This window comes from Xyrauchen texanus, chromosome 5, assembly GCF_025860055.1.
Source record: "Xyrauchen texanus isolate HMW12.3.18 chromosome 5, RBS_HiC_50CHRs, whole genome shotgun sequence".
NCBI classification, from domain to species: domain Eukaryota; kingdom Metazoa; phylum Chordata; class Actinopteri; order Cypriniformes; family Catostomidae; genus Xyrauchen; species Xyrauchen texanus.
The window spans coordinates 9,208,621-9,229,178 of NC_068280.1; the positions used below are offsets into that span (position 1 = coordinate 9,208,621).

The window sequence follows — 20,558 nt, forward strand, 5'->3', positions numbered from 1 at the left end:
TTGCTATAACAGCATATCAATGATTTATAAAGCATTTGTAAATTACTTATTGATCATTAATAACCCCTTTATAAACCCTCAACAAAGGGGACATTAATTTAAAGTGTTTTTACATGATGGAGTCGTGCCTGGAATTATGCTGTCATGTGGTTATAGCTATTTATCCTGTTCCACAGTGCAAAGGCTCTAGTAATGACAATATTTTTAATATACCAAGCTGTTAAAGAACATCAGCGTATTCCTTCCATTAAGGACAGAATTAAACAAGTGAGATTGTGGAGTGAAAGTTATTTTTTTGGAAGGATTGCAGTACATACTGAGAAGATTATATGTCATGAGCTGAGGGTCCTGCAAACACCCACTGTTTTGTAATATGCCTTAACTTCCTGTCTTCTTTGGAGAGGCAACTGTTCTTTATGATTAATGCTCCACTGTTAATGGATATCATTATCTGTCAGTGAAATAAAAAAGGAGAAAGGTGTATAATTTATTTTCAAATGAAAGGTAATAGGAGAACTAAGTATGTATGTGGTGAAACTTGTCCTGTGTTGGATCTTTATCTTGTGCTGTTAGCGAGAAACTGAAGGAATTACTGATCTTTATTTATATACCATTTCGGTGGTTTGCATGTCCTCGGTGACTGGGTATCAGTTTTATTTCATTTTAGAATTAATCTATAACTGAATTGTTCACTTACACCCTTTCAGTCATAATTAGAAACCACATTAGTCATACAGATATCTTGAGACCGCATATGGTTCCATAACACCAGTTCTTTCTTCCAAGCAAAGCAGTCCTTCCTACCAAAGCTAAAATCTCTATGCTGAACAGAACCAGAGTGGCACTAGCCATAGAAACTCTTGAATTCGACCTAGAGTAACTTTCCCAGAAAACTACACTAATGGCAAACTTGAATGCTTCAAGACTCAGAACAAGGAGACTGTTTGGAGAATAGATCTTAATAGTACAGTTTTGGTTACTAAGTTGATAAAGACACAAATCTAAAAGCATAACAGCTTACTACTAAGTAGGCGATTACTACTTTCATTATGCAAATCATGAAGTACACTGGGTGGTTCTTGTGAGGGGTGAGTCTTCAAATTTTTTATTCCTTTTTCTTTTTTTTTTTTTTCAATTTCTCCCCTTTTCTCCCCATTTTGGAATACCCAATTCCCAGTGTGTTCTATGTCCTAGTAGTGATTTGCCTCAATCCGGGTGGCAGAGGATAAATCTCAGTTGCCTCCGCATCTGAGACCGTCAATCCGTGCATTTAGCAGGTGGCTTGTTGAGCACGTTACTGTGGAGACATAGTATGGCAAGCTAAAAGTGTCAGAATTAGCATAGTTTTAACATGTTTACATACAAAACGCTGTGTTTTACGGTGTTATACAATGTCTTAGTGCCGAAAAATACACAGCAGAAATTGCAATTGCAAATAGATAAAAATGCCATATTTGACAACATTTCTGTGTTTGTGAAAAGCAGCGCTTTTTACTGAACTTTATCTGAATTTGACTTATTACTGTGTGTCCTCATTGGGCCACCTTTCATATATAGGTTGTCTTAGAGCGCAAATTTTATGCTTTTGTTTAAGCACGAGAATCAACTAAAATTTTATGTGAATTTGTTTGACATTGTTGAATGGCTGAACGGAATATCAGATTCAGGAGACGATTATGTGATATTAGAGACAGAATGACTGCCTAATTTAACCGCCTTCTTAACGAGGACGCCCCAGAAGAGGAAGAAACATCTCTCTTGGACAGTTAGTTATACATATTTTAAGATTTTTAAACATTCTGTCAGTTAAATGGTAATCTTAACAAATAATAATATTAGAGTGCTATAATTCTACATTAATTTAAAGTTTTTACTAAAGATCAAACTTGCCACTAATCAAGTATGCTTGCACAACATATATATGAATTTGAATATATTACACAAAGTATGCCTGCTACTGGAGTGGTGGTGGTGTAGTGGGCTAAAGCACTAAAATGTTAAGCAGAAGGTTGTCGGTTCGATCCCCACAGCCACCACCATTGTGTCCTTGAGCAAGGCACTTAACTCCAGGTTGCTCCGGGGGGTTGTCCCTGTAACAAGTGCACTGTAAGTCGCTTTGGATAAAAGCGTCTGCCAAATGCATAAATGTAATGTACTCTTTCCACTGTAACCCTTCAATTCTCATTGCAATTACTTGTATTTTATATTGTAATAAGGGGTACATTTTCTCAATCAGAGAGTTCTTGAGCAAAGTGTTCCGCATTGTTTAACCCAAATCATGACTCAAGGTCTTCATAGCCAACATAGCATTTTAAATGTTTGGTTTGTTGAGGTGATTTGATATAAAATTGCTAGATTGCATTTGGTTATATGCTTTAATGATTTTAATTTCAAGTGCGCATTTCTTCTGTCTAGTAAACATAATGATCATGCATGTACATTTCTTTAATAAAGGTTTGAAATGTTCCAAAATTCAAATGGTGGTGGACCAATCCATCAACATGCAACAGTGTAACAGCACCAAGACAAAAAACTTTTAAAGTCTCTGTAATAAAGAGCACCAAAATTCAACATTACATATCACATAGAGGTGAGTTAACAGATGTTTTTACATGTATTAAATAATTTTGCTTTCTGGTAAGTTTTTGGCTGTGAAGTGATTTTTTTTCTATAACGTTTTATCAGATGCCGCTCCATCCCACCGTGTCATTGTGTGATGGGATTTAGACAAGCAAGAATTCTTCCAGGCACTAATGGATAGTTTTCCTGATCTACCTGAAGAATTTGACTTATGTAAAGTGTAGCCAAAGACAGATCATCCATTTGAACTTGGGAAGTCTGAACAAATTTACTGTAACAATACATTGGGCAGGTCTGCCCTTTACATTCGTCCCAAGGTAAGCGGAGTAAATATTCACTTGTTCACTCAGTATAATCATACTCTATGCATAGTCCTACTATCCCGGGCCTTTGCTTGTTAAATCTTCATAGTACAAGATAACATAGCTTAAAGGTCTTAATATGTAAATAATCTTTATATATATAGTGCATACAGTATTCAGACCCCTTCATTTTTTCATATTTTATGTTGCAGCCTTATGCTAAAATGCTTAAAAAAAATATTCCACATCAATCTACACTCTATATCCCTTAATGACAAATCAAAAAACAGATTTGTGATAACTTAGCAAATTTATTAAAAAGAAAATAATGAAATATCACATTGACATTAGTATTCAGACCCTTAACTCAGTACTTGGTCGAAGCACCTTTGGCAGCGATTGCAGCCTGTAGTCTTTCTGTGTATGATGCGACAAGCTTTGCTCACCTGAATTTGGGGATTTTCTGCCATTCTTCTCTACAGATCCTCTCAAGCTCTGTCAGGTTGAATTGGGACCGTCGGTGGACAACCATTTTCAGATCTCTCCAGAGATGTTTGATTGGGTTCAAGTCCGAGCTCTGGCCGGGCCACTCAAGAACAGTCTTGGCTGTGTACTTAGGGTCATTGTCCTGTTGGAAAGTGAATCTTCAGCACATTCTGAGGTCCTGAGTGCTCTGGACCACATTTATTCTTCATTTCATCAGACCTGAGAATCTCATTTCTCACAATCTGAAAGTCCTGTAGGTGCTTTTTCAAATTCCAAGCGGGCTTTCATGTGTCTTGCACTGAGGAGAGGCTTCCGCCTGGCTTCCTCTCCATCATTAAACAGTTATGGAGTCACTGTGGTCTTTTAAACCTTCAATGCAGCTAAATATTTTTGTAGCCTTCCCCAGATCTGTGCATCTACACAATCCTGTCCCTGAGCTCTGCAGGCAGTTCCTTTGACCTCATGACATGGATTTTGCTCTGATATGCATTTTCAGCTGCTAGACCTAATATAAGCAGGCGTGTGCCTGTCAGACTGTCATCCTGTCCACCCTCCATTATGTTGACTCTTACTTTGAAATATCCCCATATACTACATTACCAGTTATGCACCTTCCTCATCTCATTCACCAGCGGGCCATACTAATCACGATCATCTGCAATCAATCACACCATCATCAAGGACTCTATATATACTCCACTCACACACACACACATTGTCAAATCTTGTACCAGGAATATTGTGACCACGCTGCTTTCATGCAGTATCTAAGTATATCTTCTTCAGTTGTTCTTGATTATCATGTGGAAGATTTACCTGTGGAACACTTACCTGTGGATTATTTACCCTTTGACTGTATGTTTGTTTATTTCTCTTAGTGAGTGATACCCCTTGGATTATTTCCCCCATACACCGGTTTCCTGTTTCATTATGTGGATTTCCTTGTTTTGTAATTAAAGTTTCCCGTACTTGGGTTCAGCATCACATTTGTGTTTGAGAGAGTCCTGACAGTGCCTTTCCAAATCATGTCCACTCAATTGAATTTGCCACACGTGATATCCAATCTCAAAGATGATCCAGAGAAATGGGTTGCAGCTGTGCTAAATTTCAAGTGTCATAGCAAAGGGTCTGAATAGCCTACTTATATTTCAGTTTGGGTTTTTTTCATTTGCAGTTATCACAAATCAGTTTTTTGCTTTGTCATCATGCGTACGGAGTGTAGATTGATGTGGGGAAAAAATTTTAAAGCATTTTTGCATAAACCTGCAACATAAAAATATTCTGAATACTTCTGAACTGTATTTATCCATATGTTAAATAAAGGAAACCTTGAAAATGTATGACATCACATCACATACTGTTTTTTAATTTTATTTTTTTTATTTTAATGATATTTAATGATATAATCTGAATTTCTGCAGTAAGTTTCTTTTCCTTGTAGAGACCCATTGCCAATGTCATGCAACCCACAGGACCTATAACCCAGGGTGATACCACTAACGTAATGCAGCCCACAGGAACTACAAGCCAGGCTGGATGCACCACTGCCATCCAGTCCATGGGAACTACGAGGCAGATTTTGCACAATAATGCCATCCAGCCCACTGGACCTACAACCCAGGCTGACTGCACCGATGCCATCCAACCCACAAGAACTACACAGCAAGTTGATCACACTAATGTCATTCAGCCCATACGACAACAAGAAAGAATGATCGTACCGATGCCATCCACCAGTTCTATCCAGTGCAATCCAAAATTCTTAATTTTTAAAATAAAAATATAAGGTTAGATTATGCTAATAACTATTTTTGTTGTTGGTGTCGTATATTTTGTGGGACTTAGGGAGGACTTCTACATGGACTCCTCAGACTCGGACCAAAAAGAAGTTGCCCTGGGATCTCCGATCAGGAGCAACAGCCCAGATGTATGTACCCAAATGATGTACTGTATAATAATATCAATTATATTAAAGCACAGCACCATGATGAAATTTTGTATTTATGCAGAATTTTTTTTTTTAAACATTATTTATATATATACCTTCAGCTTCACAGAGAGCTGGCAGAGGTTCTAAAGGAGTTCCGTGAGGACAATCTAGATGACTTAGCAATATTACTGTCATCGCAAGGCATAAACACTTACTCACATTCAATCACACCAATCACATTATCATAAGTACATGAAATGTATAGGGTTTGGGACAAAAATAAAAATTTAATAAATGACAGTACTATTTTTACACTTCGTTTTTATAAACAACTATATGTTATATGTGCTGTACATCTTTTATATATAACATTTAACTATGAACATAGTTTTACTTCTAAGTACATAACTGTAAGAGACTAAACCAAACAAACTTAGCTAAACATTTGCCACAGATGCTTAATGTACATGACAATTTCTAAATAAAAACAGAAGATTTTTCAATCTACATCCTCCATTTTAGCATGTAAACCAATCAAAAACAGTTTGGCTGTTGCCAACCAATGGAAATACTTGCAGCAAAGCTTCCTGTTTCACTACCACTCTTTCTCAAATGTCAACAATGGCAGCCGAAGGAGATTTTCTAATGCGCTACCGAGCGGTGTCAAACAAACTGAAAAAGTAAAAACTAAAATTACAGTTTTTTTTTCTAGGAATGAATTTGTTGTTTTCCCTGCTAGCCTTGGCAGATACGCCGTTATGTTTACGATTTTGAGCTGATCATTGTCATTGTCGAAAACTGCACAGCTGCTAACTAGCACATTGCTAACTATATGTAAATAGATTAGATCTAGTTGCCTTAATTTGTCATTGTGAGATTATAAACCTTTTAACTAACATTAAGTGTATGGCATGCTTTTATTTCCTGGCATAGCGAGTATTTTAAGATAAATTATTTGCGCAATTTTAATCTCAACTAATTTAGCTTCAATTTTGACATTTTGCTCCTTATTTTGACTTGTCTCCTTTAAATCACAAAGGCGTTTTCTTCGGAAGCCTAATGTCGCCGAAGCAAGTGAACAGTTTGGTGAGTATTGTGTTGCAACATTGCTGTTTCTGCATTTACAATGGGGGTCCAGTGTTGTGGAAATGTGACAACAGACAGCTCTAGTATTCAGTGTGGATTACATCCTTCCACAGGTCAGCTGGCCAAGGAGCTGAAACAGCAGGATTGCCCTCAGTATGCTGCCTTCTGTAATCTAGCCATGGCCCGGTAACACAACTTCTCACCTTACATATCTTAATACTTTGATATGAACGTGTTGAACATGATCAAGACATCAGTGTAAATGCTGTTTTGTCTTTCCCTGCAGGTGTGAACAGACGCTGTTCAATGCTCCAGGAGAAGCCTTGGCTCTTACCGATGCAGCCCGACTCTTCCTGGCCTCCGAACAGGAAACTAGGGCACTGAGAGCCCCCGGCTTTGATGAGAACATGCTGGCAGCAATGAACTGCTATAGTTTCGCCATTAAGGTATTTATCACAGTCCAGATTATTTCCAGATTTGCACGCTCATGTAGGTAAGTATACAAAAACTCAGGTTATTATTTTGTAGAAAGTTGGGCTCTACACATTGTTGAAGCCTATTGGAATAAAGTCATTATCTTGAAACCCGTTATATAGATTATTGGCTTGGTATACTTTTCATACTAAGTGTTGCTCCTGCTCAACTGAACCTGACAAAAACATCAAGCCTTCATTGACTGACCACTACTGCCTCACTTGCAGTCAGGGAAGACAGAATAAAGCAATGACTTGAAGCACGGTTTTTAAAAATGCGATGTGTGTGTGTGCGTGCGTGCGTGTGTGTGTGTGTGTGTGTGTGTGTGTGTGTGTGTATATATATATATATATATATATGAACAGTTCTTGCTAATTTATCAGGTGCCTGTTTCTCAGCTAATTCACTGTGTTGAAATTATCTTAAAATGTATTAACTGTAAATTGAATTGAACTTTCTAAGCTTTGCTGCTGTTAAAAGCCTAATATCTGGCAGTCACATGCAGATTTAGTATTTATTTGTTAGATTTTATACTGCAAATATGTACTTATATTGTTCAGGTCTATATTGAGATGAATCAACCTGTTATGGCGGCCAGTCTCTCACTGGAGCTTGGCAATGCTCTGAAGGTGAGACATTAATCATTGTAATATATGGGAACTTTTTCAAACATTTTCAATTAGGCTATTGGATAATTTAATTGTGAAATTGCTGTTTTCTGCAGTGCTTGCTTATGTTAAATGTCCCTATTCTATATATGTGCAAAGGAGATGAACAGACCTGGTGAGGCGATAGTTCATTTCCAAAGAGCTGCAGAATTGCAGATTCAGACTCCGATTGAGTCCCTGCTGTCGCTGTGGGAGATGGCCTTCTGCAAAATACTGACCCGTGAGTGCAAAGGGGCAAACTCCTGTTAGAAAACTTTTTTTTTCAAGTCACACTATAGATTTGTTTGAACGTTTCAAATGTTGTTCTATTGTTGCCATAGTAACAGTCATGTTTGATTGACAGGTGATTATGATGGTGCTCTTGCAGTGTTGTCTGAGATGCAGCTTATTTGTCAGGAGAGAGGACTACAGCTACCTGGGACCAACACCCCTGTTGGTACGAAGAGAATTGATTTGTATTAGGGCTGTAAATCGATTACAAATAATAAACTAAATAAATCGCATATATATATATATATATATATATATATATATATATATATTGCAAATAGAGTTAGACACATTTCTACAGATATAGATCTATTGATAAAAGTATATGTTTACATGCCATAAAATAAATAAATAATTTGAATGCTGAAGTTTAATTTGCTGAAGTTTAAAATGTCAAAACTATTATTTTCTCTGGCTGCCGTTCAGTCTGTCGCGAACACGCTGGGTCTCTCTCGCACGCTTTCGCTTTTGTGTATGGACAATCATTGGACAACCATTTTCAGATCTCTCCAGAAATGATCGATTGGGCTCAAGTCCGGGCTCTGGCTGAGTCACTCAAAGATATTCACAGAGTTGTCCCTAAACCACTTTCGCATTGTCCTAGCTGTGTGCTTAAGGTCATTGTCCTGTTGGAAGGTGAACCCAGTCTGAGCAATCTGGACCAGGCTTACATTAAGCTTTCATTCAACCCTGACCAGTACCCCAGTCCCTGCCACTGAAAAACACCCCACAGCGTGATGCTACCACCATCATGCTTCTCCGTTGGGATGCTATTGCAATGCCTGGTTTCCTCCAGTCATGATGCTTGGAATTGAGGCCAAACAGTTCAATCTTTGTTTCATCATAACCAGAGAATCATGTTTCTCACAGTCTGAGAATCCTTTCAGTGCTTTTTCATGTGTCTTGCACAGAGGAGAGGCTTCTGTCTGGCCACACTGCCATAAAGTCCGGATCAGTGGTGTTGCAGTGAGGTTGTCCTTCTGCAAGTTTCTCCCATCTCCACACATGATCTCTGGAGCTCATCCAGAGAGACCGTCGGGTTCTTGGTCACCTCTCTTACCAAGGCCCTTCTCCCCTAATTACTCAGTTTGTCTGGGCAGCCAACTCTAGGAAGAGTCCTGGTTGTTCCAAACTTCTTCTATTTAAGAATTATAGAGGACACTGTGCTCTTGGGAACCTTAAATGCAGCCAAAACATTTTTGTAACCTTCCCCAGATCTGTGCCTCAACACAATCCTGTGTCTGAGCTCTGCAGGTAGTTCCTTTGACCTCATGGCTTGGTTTTTGGTCTGATAAGCATGCCTAACCATGTCCAATCAATTGAACTTGCCACAGGTGGACTCCAGTCAAAGTGTAGAAACATCTCAAAGATGATCCAGAGAAATGTGTCATAGCAAAAGTTATATCAATGTGATGTTTTAGTTTTTTTCTTTTTAACTAATTTGCAAAGTTATCAAATATCTGGTTTTTGCTTTGTCAACAAAATCATTTATAGCATTTTTTCACAAGGCTGCAACATGACAAAATGTAAAAACAGTGAAGGGGTCTAAATACTTTCTGAATGAGTTGTATATGTGTGTATACATGCATACATACATGTATTATGGGAATATATTGCATTATTGTGGCAGATGAATAAAGCATATTGCCTAATTAAGGCGATACAAAAAGTGGCTTTAGAAGTCAATATATTGTTTATTTTATTTATATATCATTATATATCAAGAGCAATCCATTTTATTGAGTTTGTCAATCTGCCCTGTTCTCACAGGATGTGTTCTTGCATTCCGTCTGTGCTGTTATTAATTGATGATCTATGTACAAATGTGTCAGACATATACTTTTGGAGCATCTCACTGGTTTTCAGCATCATAAACGGCACATTTACTGGACGCTGTGTCAAGTTAAAAGCAGTTGAATCTTTGAAGATTGCATCTCGAGTTCCCTGCATTTTGTTGTGCTCCTTCTAGCTGTCAAGAATGCGTATCATGTGACCAACTCTCATTTTGTTTCTGTGCTGCTTGTGAGGTGTTTTTAGGTGTGCTAACTGCCCCCTGCTGACGCAGCTAGTAAAAACACAACATTATATGTATTTCAAGCTTGAATTGCTCTGATGGTAGGACAAATGCGTACTTTTATTACGGCTCAAGACTTAATGCATTGCTTTAATTTTAATGCTTTTTTTATTACATTCAATTGCTCTGAATTAACGCTTCAAATCGACAGCCCTGCTTTGAAAACAATATAGCCAATGTTAGTCTCTAAATTTTGGTTACTGCAAATATTTACACAGATATAAACTAAATGAGGGGTATGTGTGAGGTTTTGGTGGGCAAATACTTTGAGGTGTTCAACCTTTGGTTATACTCTAAACTCTACAACCAGTGGTCATGTGTTTGTGACTTGTGACTGATATTCATGCTTTTAAGGAAGAGCTTTGCAGTTCCATTGAGTCAGTAGTCTTCTGAGTTGTGCTGACATCAGCTAATAATAATATAACCAATTCATGCAGATCTTCTGTTTGTTTCAATTCCAGGGGCATTTATGGATATCATCGCAAAGTGTGAAATTTCTAGAGTATTACTGCTAATGCTGCTTGAGGTAAATTCTTGTTTTTTGTAAGGTTTCTCTGTGGGCTCACATGATGTTGCTACAGTTTGAATTTTCATTAACATAATACAAACAAGTGATAACAATTTCAAGTGGTTTTGTTTACTTTCCCTGAAATTTGGTATGTGTTTAGCCTCCCCCTCAGAAGCTATTACCCGAGCATGCTCAAACACTAGAACGATACGCCTGGGAATCATTCGACTCGCACAGTCAGGGTAAGACTTCCTAGTTAAATAACACAATAGTATTTGAAATTGCAGTCATTTTAAATAAACTCGTGTCACCTTCCTTCTCCTAGTAAACTTCCTCCCAGAAAATGTGTTCCTCCTCCTACAGTCAGTTGTGGTAAGCATTTGTGCAAACTTCACATTCTCAAAACCTATCTTGTGCCAAAATAATTACACTGATGTTTCGTAGAGCCCTTATCTTGGATTAAGTTGGCCAAATTGGTCTGGTCTGACTGGTTCTGTTTGCGTTTGCAGATGGCCTGCCAGGAGAAGGATACAGAATCTCTGAAGGCTCTCCAGACAGAACTATGGTGAGCTTTCAGCATTTCCTGCATCATGCTGTGCTTTGATATTTATTGGATTGGAGCTGTTGCAATTAGATAACCATTTTGAACCTCCCGTCTCTCAACAGGCCTCTCCTTTCAGCAGAACAGAATCATCTCCTCCACTTAGTGGTTCAGGAGAGAATTACACCCTCTGGTCAGGGCATATAATTCAGTCCCTTTCACCCCCAGACACAAAACAAGCATTGTTGGAACAGTCCTATGCCAGTGCCTGGTGCATTTGCATGAGGACTGTAGGTCAGAGGACCTAGTACAACAGTACTGTATATACACATGTGAAAACAGATTTTCCTCTATTGACATGCTTAACTGTCATGTCTCAGAATTGTTGCTCATAGAAACTGGCTTCTATGAATACATAATTTTATTCTTCATTAATATTATATTTAAAAGCAGAAAGATTTTTGTTGTATCTTATTTAAAGTTGTAAAATATGATTAAATGTTGTAAATAAAATGACAATAGAGATTCTTATAATCAGGTTTTTATTTGTGTGATTACTAAAATGAATGTCCTTCTCTGTAGAGTTTACACTGTTTGGCTTTGCATTAAAAAAATTAAACTGATTCTTCCCATTGTCTGTCAAATTGCAAAATAAAAACACTTGTAGAACAGGCTGAAACTTTGGTTAAGCAAACAAAATACAGTAAGCAGAAACTGTAAATTAGACCTCCATATAACAAGGAGCTTCTTCCTTGAGAGAATATTGAATTGTTTTTTTTACTCCCATTAAAATTTCATTATGGCACTTGGAGGAAAAAAATAAATAAAAATTAAAGATTCTGAAAGCCGAACTCATTTGGAACATTCTGTGCTATAGAATCAATCATAGGTGTCATCTGACCACACAAACGTCCATCATATTCATGCTAATCAAAATTGTTGGCATAGCAACAGGGCCCATGACGTTATCAATGTAAACTTTCTGCACCTTGAGTTGTGCAAGTCACAGAAATAGTACTGTAAATATCATGACATGACTCTACATTACAGAGGACTGGGCAGGAATTATTTTTCTGAATTAGTTTTGCATTCCCTTGCAATACATATACCATAGTTTTTCTACAGTCAAATTTAAAGGGATAGTTCACTCAAAAATAAAAATTCTCTCATTTACTCGCCCTCATCCCATCAGATGAGTATGATTTCCTTTCTTCTGCTGAACACAAATGAAGATTTTTTTATTAATATTTCAGCTCTGTAGGTCCATACAATGCAAGTGAATGATGGCCAGAATTTTAAAGTTCCAAAAAGCATATAAAGGCAGCATTAAAGTAATCCATAAGACTCTGGTGGTTTAATCCATATCTTCAGAGTTTATATGATTAGTGTGGATGGAAAAACATCAATAAGTCTTTTTTACTAGAAATCACTGCTATCACTTTCACATTCTTCTTTTGTTTCTGGTGATTCACATTCTTTGTGCATATCACCACCTACAGGGAAGGGAGGAGAATATATAGAAAAAAGGACTTAAATATTGACCTGTTTCTCATATACACCTAGCATATTGCTTCTGAAGATATGGATTTAGCCACTGGAGTTGTATGGATTATTATATGCTGACTTTATGTGCTTTTTGGAGCTTCAAAGTTTTAGCCACCATTTACTTGCATTGTGTGGACCTACAGAGCTGAAAATCATTGTGTTCAGCAGAAGGAAGACATACACATCTTGGATGTCATGAGGGTGAGTAAATGATGAGAAAATCATAATTTGGGGGATAGCTATACCTTTAACCATGATATTCGTAGTGAAACCATAGTGATAATACAGGAAAACTAAAACTTTGGTTATAAAAATCATAATTTTGTGGTTATTATGGTTTTACTATACAAATACCATAGTTGGTTTTCCTATAGTAATATTGTAGACTGTATTAACCATAGCTTTTGGCGTTAGTTTTGGTGTACATAATTTATCTGTAGTAATATTGTAGTAACCATGACTGTTGTAGGCTAACCAAGTTTTGTTTTTTGGAAACCATACTTTTATGGTATACTAGTAAGCATGGTTTTGCTATAGATTAACCATGTTATTTCTTGCGGTTACTGGTTTTCCTACAAATACCATGGTATTGTATATGGTTACCTGTTCAAATATGGTTACTATATTAAAACCATGGTAAATGTATTGCGAGGGAATGCAAACTATTGCAAAGGCAAAACTATTTCAGAAAAAAAAAATCTTGCCCTGTCCTCTAAGGGGCTTCGTACTACATGACCAAGTGTTTACAAAATGAACAGCACCATAATGAATCTCAGGTCAAAAAGATTTTACCCTTAATTTGATCTAGAGGCTATCCTGTGCTATTGCCATTTACAACAAAACAAAAATCCATTGATAAGAAATACACTGACATAGTGTCAGAACAAACATATGTCAGAACAAATATACTTTGGTTTATATTAGTTTGACTCGAACCAAAATAAACCTATGTATGTTTGTTCTGACATACTGTATCTAGTTTAAAGTGCAAGTGATGTTCTACAGAAACAATCATTCCCAGAAGAGTTTAAAACTACACTCCTATAACATTTATATATTTGTATGTACTTTATATGTAAAACTTTCTCTTTATAGATACATTTTTACATTTCATTCCTGGATATACTATATATTCACATCTTGACCCTCCTTAAAAACTAAACCCACACAATAAAGTGTGTTCAGACCCTCTCATTGCCCTCAGTGCTTTATCACAACAATCCACTCTATTCCAACATTTATCTTTTTGTTTAAGAAAACTTTCTGGCCATGTTTCTTGAAATGCTGAGTAAAGCATTTCTCATTGGTAGATTTTAAGTTTTGCAAAACGTTCAAAAGTTCCAACAATTCAAACCGAGACCTGTAACATCTCAGACAACTCATTATGTGTAGCTTTCTGCACCAACAATAATTCATAGTCCACAGTAGATTTTCCATGACAAAAGAATAACCTAGGCTGAAGATCTGCACTGAGGGCGAGGGCTAAAGTTTAATCCACTCGTAGGATGATATACATAATTCCTGTGAAGAGGGTCAGCAGCCATCCAAACCAGGCCATGATGTAAGACCAGCCATACCACCCATCCTTCTCACCTCTGTGAAAATGATCAGTGTAGATTGACAGAGCCACCATTATGCAGAAACCTAGAAAGGCAAGATAGTGTAAGTGAATGTCATATGCAATTCATTAGTGCCCCATATGTATTCTTACTGGGTTTTGAGACATCTTTAGAATAGCACCAGATTTCCAGACAAAGGAACTTACAGGAGACGAGTTGCACAACACCGGAGATGGTGAAGCGCTTTCCTTTACCCAGAGTAAAGATTTGAAATATGAACACAGAGAGAGAGATCACAGCAAACAGGCAGGACAGCACTGCAAAGGCCTGTACCGCCTGCAGATAGTCTAGAAGGAGGGATTGAAGGGAGGATATTTTGAGCGTATGTCCCAGTCTGTACAAGCATATGTAATTATTTACTCATCTGATGACAAAGAGAATGCATCAACACAGTCTCTGACCTTATTGATAGCTGATTGCAAAGCACAAAAACATGGTCAACAAGTCACTGAACCATCACTGTTACTGTTAGGGGAAATGCATTGTTTGTCTTACCTTTCCGGTAAGAGGTGGGTATGTCCATGTACACCCAAACATTGTCATTGTTCTCCATCACCCATCTGCCCCACAGGTCTGTGTAAAGTGTCCTTGTAAACCACCATGCCTGGGAAAAGCAAAAGACAACCCATTTTGATGTATTTCCTGGTATGCCTTTGGACAAAGATGTGCATCAATACTCAACTAATACTATCAAAGAGTTCTTAAAACACAAAACAGTTTGTTAAAAAATAAACAATATTACTAATATGGAAAATTATAGGTACAATGACTGTCAGGCTGACATTAGTAGTAAAAACACATCCAAATGACAACTTGCATACTTCTCAAGTCAGTCTGTTTGCACTGTGATTGCATAAGCATTTCATTAAAGGGATAGTTCACCTTAAAATTAAAATTCTCTCACCATTTACTCACTCCCATGCCATCCCTCCATTAGTGATATTATAAGTGTGGGTAAGAAATAGATCAATATTTAAGTCCTTTATTACTATAAATCTCCACTTTCACTTTCTTCATTTTTTTTTTTTTTTTTTGCCGATTCACATTCTTCTTGCATATCGCCACCTACAGGGCAGGGAGGAGAATGTATAGTACAACAGTAAAAAGGTAGCAAAACTGTATCTGTCTCACCCACACCTATCATATCTCTTCTGAAGGTATGGATTTAACCATTGGAGTCATTTTGGATTACTTTTATGCTGCATTTATGTACTTTTTGGACCAGGCCACCATTCACTTGCATTGTATGGACCTACAGAGGAAATATTCAAAATCTTAATTTGTGTTCAGCAGAAGAAAGAAAGCCACACATGAGGGATAGCATGAGGGTGAGTAAATTATGAGCGAATTTTCTTATTTAGTTGAACTAGATAAGACAGAACATTTAGAAAGAAAGAAAGAAAGATTCAATTACATCATCTATAGTTGCCCAAAAGAGGAAGAAAATTGTAGTAAGATGAAGCAAACAGATTCCTGCCAGGGCCTTCAACATATTCAGAAGATGAAGGGAAGAAAACAAGGTGGAACAATATCCTGCTGTACAGAAAATATTACAAAACATGACACAGAAGTTATTCCACATCAAAAGGCCACCTATCTTATGATGACTGCTTGTGAATGTAAGCGTGTAATAGAAATTAGAAACTTTTAGCCATGTGTCACACTGATGGATTTTTGGGATGCAATGAATTTGATGTAATTTTTTTTGATACATGCTTTTCATTCACACTAATACTTTCCCCAATTTAGTAATAATTTCTATGGAAATGAAGGCATGTTTATTTATTTACACTTATGTCAAGTAAATTCTTCCTATAATGCTGAGAGTGAAGCATTCATGTCATGGCATTAAAGTTTCATGTGTCCTAGACACATGCAATTAGCAGCTATTATGTTCTCTTCTAATAGTGCCTGGTGACCAACTCCAATTGGGACAATTAGCTGCTTCTAAAATTACATGCACAGATTTCCATCTGCTTTTTAATAATAGATGTCACATGAGGCAAGAAGAACTAAAGGGGTGGGGAAGATGCCCTTTCTATCACACTTATGTGGAGTGACGTCACATAAAATGCTGATGCATGCTTTTCATACAATCTACAAATTTATTTTCAAGAAAAATGTACAATTCAATGATATCATATTAGACCTTCTGCTACTGCATTCATATTTTATGCATTAGTGGGCGACTCAAAACAACATGCATATGCGGCCATGCGTGCATAAGCAATCTGTTATTTGTCATCTACCAGCAAATCTACATTTCATACACATTAAACGAATATACAAGGGAATGATTGTCCCAAATGCGGTTAACATCACGGCTACCGCAAAATACAGATTCGAGATGTACAGAGAAGAGGAATTCGTGCAACGTCATACGTTCGGCTGTGGCTTTATCCAAACAGTTTGGATCAAATTATAAGTGATCAGTTACAGTTCCGTATATTTATTCAATGTCTTTTAGCTCTATTTTATTTTGTAGATGCCTAAATGTAATAAAAAACGATCCCTTTAAAATCTCACCGACAGATATTTTTTATGTACAGCGCTGGCACAGTTAGTAAAACGTTACCTTGAGTATTTTAAGCTGAATTTTTTTTTCTTGGTTTTCGCAGTCTTATCTGTTGACCCACCATCCAAGAGGATTCTCACTTCCCCTCACCTCGTCGGTTGTCTCGCCCCCCTCCCGCACTCTTTGCTGCAGATAGAACCCCACCCATCCCGAGGACTTACTTTCACGTAGCCTATCCCACATCCAGATAGCGTACAAGGAGACACACAAACGTTGATTACTGCTATTGTTTAAAAGCAAACCAAAATATTTTATTAAACGAGTTGAACTGCCTTTGAGCCCAATGTTTAGATGCTTTTCAAGTTTCTCCCTAAAATTTGCCGCATACACGCTCAATCATTCTTGGTACACTACCATAGATTTCTAAGAGTTTGTGACTTCTTCGTCCTACTACCTAAAACTGTTTCGTGCTATACACCCTAGCTGATCTATCCACATGCCACAGCATCCTAAATCAGCTCGTCTATAAATACACGAGGACCGCAGACTCAAGAATCGACGAGTGTAGCACACATAACTGCACCTGCAAGCCAAGGTAAAAAAAAACTCATGCATCACATGGCTACCGAACGCTCAAAACTCATCTGCCCAATCACAGTGAAGTAAAGTAGCGCAAGGCAGAAACTGATGCAGCGGTTGATGAGTCATCTAATGTAAGCTTGTAGCGACACCGCGTGTTTGAGCTATATAACGCTGCAGATTTTTTCAATAGGGGGAGTTCACCCAAAAATGAACGTTCTCTCATCAGTTACCCTCAGGGGCGATTCTAGTATTTACATTTTAAGCCCCCAATGACATTTAAGATGTGCACATTTTATGTATTCAACTCTGCCGCATAGTGTTTTTTTTTAACTGTTTAGATAATTCAAGCTAGCTTTGTAGCCTAATATTCCATTAGAATATTGTCATTTTCAATAATAAACACAAATATTTATAAAAAATAACAGAAACCGCTTGAAGAACCATATACATAGACAATAAAAGATACCATCGGAACTGTCTATTTATTGGCAACAGGTTTCATCTGTCCTAATCATTAATTTTTTTGTTCTACATTTATTAACAAAAACAATCGAATATGAATCAATAATTTCGCAACTTAAATAGATTCGTTATATTAAACAGCACAAAAAAATATTTTTACAACAAATGTCACGTTTAGCTTGGTCGTTATTTAGAGAATTGAACTAACACCAAAAGAATCACTGGCAACGTTTACATGCACCCTCATAATGCGATTACAATGCGATTAAGGCAATACTGCCATTAAACTGTAAACTGAATATTGAGATTATGATATTGCGATTATGCCAATAATCAGAACATTGATAATTGCAGTAAGCTATGTGGCGTTACCTAGGTAACTTGGTATTGATACGAACTTGATACTTAATAGAAACTCAGATTTTTTATGAAATTACACAGAAAATTATCGATAAAATAACTGCATAAAGTCTAATAGATCAAATTATGTTTTAATTTACCTGAATTCCATGTTAAATGTTTTAATTAAAGGTTATGATCAAATTGTGTTTAATCAAATACACACTGTACAGCTCCAGTCAAATGCAAATATAATAATTGATAAATTATTACTATTGATAAAAATAAAAAAAAGATGCACAACAGAGCTTTACAGTATTAATGACAACATTAAATGAAAACAATCTGATAACCTGAGGCAAATAGCATCCATGACTAAATCACAACATTCAGTACTGATATTCAGTACTGGTATTCAGCTTTCCTGATATTGCTCACAGATAGTAATACTAAAAATATAACCATTTCATATTGTATTATATTTATTATAAGTATTATTGCTACTACTTCAAATATTACTCTTTTATACAGTAGTAATATTTTTCTGTCATAATGTCTATCTGAATAATGCACTCATTTCAGTGGGACTTTTATTTTGAAAGACCTTTGAAGTTCTTCCGGTTTTTGAAGGGTTCTTTATATTAAGCTTCTTGGGACTCACAAGCTGAACTATCCAAGCTGCTGTTGAAAAAGGTCATGAGTTCACAGCCGTTTATACACTAAATACACTGATTTGTGGCTAGATGGATACTATTGGACACACTGCATGAAAATCAAGCATTAGTAGTGTGTGTTGCGTGTGCCAGTGTGTGTGAAGGTGATGACAGTGCAGGACAGAGCCTCTCGTTCCTTTTGTGGTACGCAGCACATGTGACTATATTATTAAATTAAATTACATCCTTCTGCTGTTTAATGATCTTCGCCATATCAAGACTTTTTCATTATTTTTTTCAAATAGTCTTTGATTTCATCTCAAAACTGTCACATTACATTACATTTAGCTAATGGCAGCATACTTTCACATGATAACCTTCCAATTTTGTTTAATCTAGCACCAAATTTTAGACACCGCTGACTGGGAACAACCAACGTTTTTGTCACACTTCATGTTGGATTTCTTTCTTGAAGGAATTTTATAATCCTTTCCATTTGTTTCAGTTGACAACTCTCTTGCTGGGGCTGTGTTTCCTTTCAGTTAGCCAAGTCCAACAGCGCGTTAAGGTCTTTAAGCACTCTTTTAACTGCAGACTAATTTGCAACGTTAGACTTGTGTCGGTATCTGTTTTAGAAATGCAAATAACAAGGTGATTCCATCGATTTTTTTCCTCTACTTGATCTGGAAAAAATATGCCATCAAAATAGTGTAATTTAATTTGTTACGGGATGTTTCACGAAGCCAGAATGTTCAGCTATTAAACAAAAAAAATGTTTGTGTCATGTCTGTGATTTGTTTATTTGCTAAGAAGTATAAAATCTGGGTGAACCTCAAAGTGTGTGGAATCCATAATTTTTGCCAAGGGTTGTAGGAACTTTATACTGCATGACATTGAAGAGCCTGTAAGTCTATCTCTCAAAGCCTTGTTTTCATTCCCATCAAAAATCAAATATGGTGCTAGTGTGAATAAGGTATATAGGTCTACAACACATTATGAGCTCTTTGGCAAGAGATAATCTACTTTTCTTGCTAATTCTTTAGCCATTTGCACTTTTTGCATTTTATTCAGCTTAAGCACTTTGTCTCTCCAGATCCTTCATATGTGGAGAACTGATGGAAGACTGATGACTGGATTTGCAGATAAAGCCCAAACAGTAATCTCCTTTCTTCTTGCATGACATGTGTACATAGTCTCACTTTAGCAACTGCAATCAATAAAGCTTTGAATCACTGTTATATAACAGTGATGCCTAATCACTGGAGTGATTTGGCAAAAGTTTGTCAACTAAGATGTGGAAGTTCACTTTCACCCTCAGCAATTATGATGCTTGACAAATTTTCTTCTTTTAATTATCTACAGCAGTGGTTCCCAACCCTGTTCCTGGAGGCCTCCCAACACTGCCCATTTTGGATATCTTCCTAATCAAACACACCTGCTTCAACTCATTAGCAGAGACTCCAAGGCCTGAATTGGGTGTGTCAGAAAAGGTAGATATACAAAATGTGCAGTGTTGGGGGGGCCTCCAAGAACGGGGTTGGGAACCACTGATCTACAGTATGCATGTTTAGACCACTTTAAAGACATTAGACACTTTAAGCACTAACACTTTTAGAAGAAGCATATTAATGCAAAGAACAGGTACAATTGGCTGCCAACAAATTTCACTTGATAAAATAATCAAAAATAAGTTCCAAAATTTTTTGTCTGATTTTTTGACAACAGTGGAATTCACCAGTAAATATAAAATCATGCTAACCATAAGAGTAAAACTTGAATTGTTTTTATATGTTTTTTTTTTTTTTTGTTTTAAATTCTCTCATCATTTACTTAACCTCATGCCATCCCAGATGTGTATAACATTCTTCTGTAGAACACAAATTAAGGTTTTTAGAAGAATATCTCAGCTCTGTAGGTCCATACA

General features: G+C 36.8%; 2 protein-coding genes across 3 annotated transcripts; one reads left to right on the forward strand and one right to left on the reverse strand.

Annotated features, from left to right (window-relative positions):
• The first annotated feature begins 5,893 nt into the window (after positions 1-5,893).
• LOC127644268 (40-kDa huntingtin-associated protein-like) lies at positions 5,894-12,155 on the forward strand. Its single transcript, XM_052127375.1, has 12 exons — positions 5,894-5,978; positions 6,338-6,384; positions 6,498-6,570; positions 6,671-6,830; positions 7,419-7,487; positions 7,626-7,746; positions 7,870-7,962; positions 10,332-10,396; positions 10,539-10,620; positions 10,704-10,750; positions 10,888-10,943; positions 11,045-12,155. Exons 1-12 carry the CDS (start codon positions 5,911-5,913, stop codon positions 11,124-11,126), a joined length of 963 nt encoding a protein of 320 aa, XP_051983335.1. The 5' UTR covers positions 5,894-5,910; the 3' UTR covers positions 11,127-12,155.
• On the reverse strand, positions 11,688-16,786 carry LOC127644271 (epithelial membrane protein 2-like). Of its 2 annotated transcripts, none has more exons than XM_052127381.1 (5): positions 16,659-16,786; positions 15,498-15,619; positions 14,579-14,687; positions 14,230-14,370; positions 11,688-14,108 (listed from the first exon to the last, which is right to left on the reverse strand). In XM_052127381.1, exons 2-5 carry the CDS (start codon positions 15,573-15,575, stop codon positions 13,954-13,956), a joined length of 483 nt encoding a protein of 160 aa, XP_051983341.1. In that variant the 5' UTR covers positions 15,576-15,619; positions 16,659-16,786; the 3' UTR covers positions 11,688-13,953. The 2 variants fall into 2 exon arrangements, with proteins under 2 accessions (XP_051983341.1, XP_051983342.1); XM_052127382.1 differs by having other exon boundaries at positions 15,498-15,616; positions 16,659-16,766.
• Between the last annotated feature and the right edge of the window lie 3,772 nt (positions 16,787-20,558).

Coding starts and splice junctions, on each gene's coding strand:
- LOC127644268 (XM_052127375.1), top strand. CDS start 5,911: ATGTCAACAATGGCAGCCGAAGGAGATTTTCTAATGCGCTACCGAGCG. Junction 5,979..6,337: donor GTGTCAAACAAACTGAAAAA/GTAAAAACTAAA, acceptor TAAATCACAAAG/GCGTTTTCTTCGGAAGCCTA. Junction 10,621..10,703: donor ATTCGACTCGCACAGTCAGG/GTAAGACTTCCT, acceptor TCCTTCTCCTAG/TAAACTTCCTCCCAGAAAAT.
- LOC127644271 (XM_052127381.1), bottom strand. CDS start 15,575: ATGTTGAAGGCCCTGGCAGGAATCTGTTTGCTTCATCTTACTACAATT. Junction 14,688..15,497: donor TTTGGGCAACTATAGATGAT/GTAATTGAATCT, acceptor TGCTTTTCCCAG/GCATGGTGGTTTACAAGGAC. Junction 14,109..14,229: donor TGTTGTGCAACTCGTCTCCT/GTAAGTTCCTTT, acceptor TTGCCTTTCTAG/GTTTCTGCATAATGGTGGCT.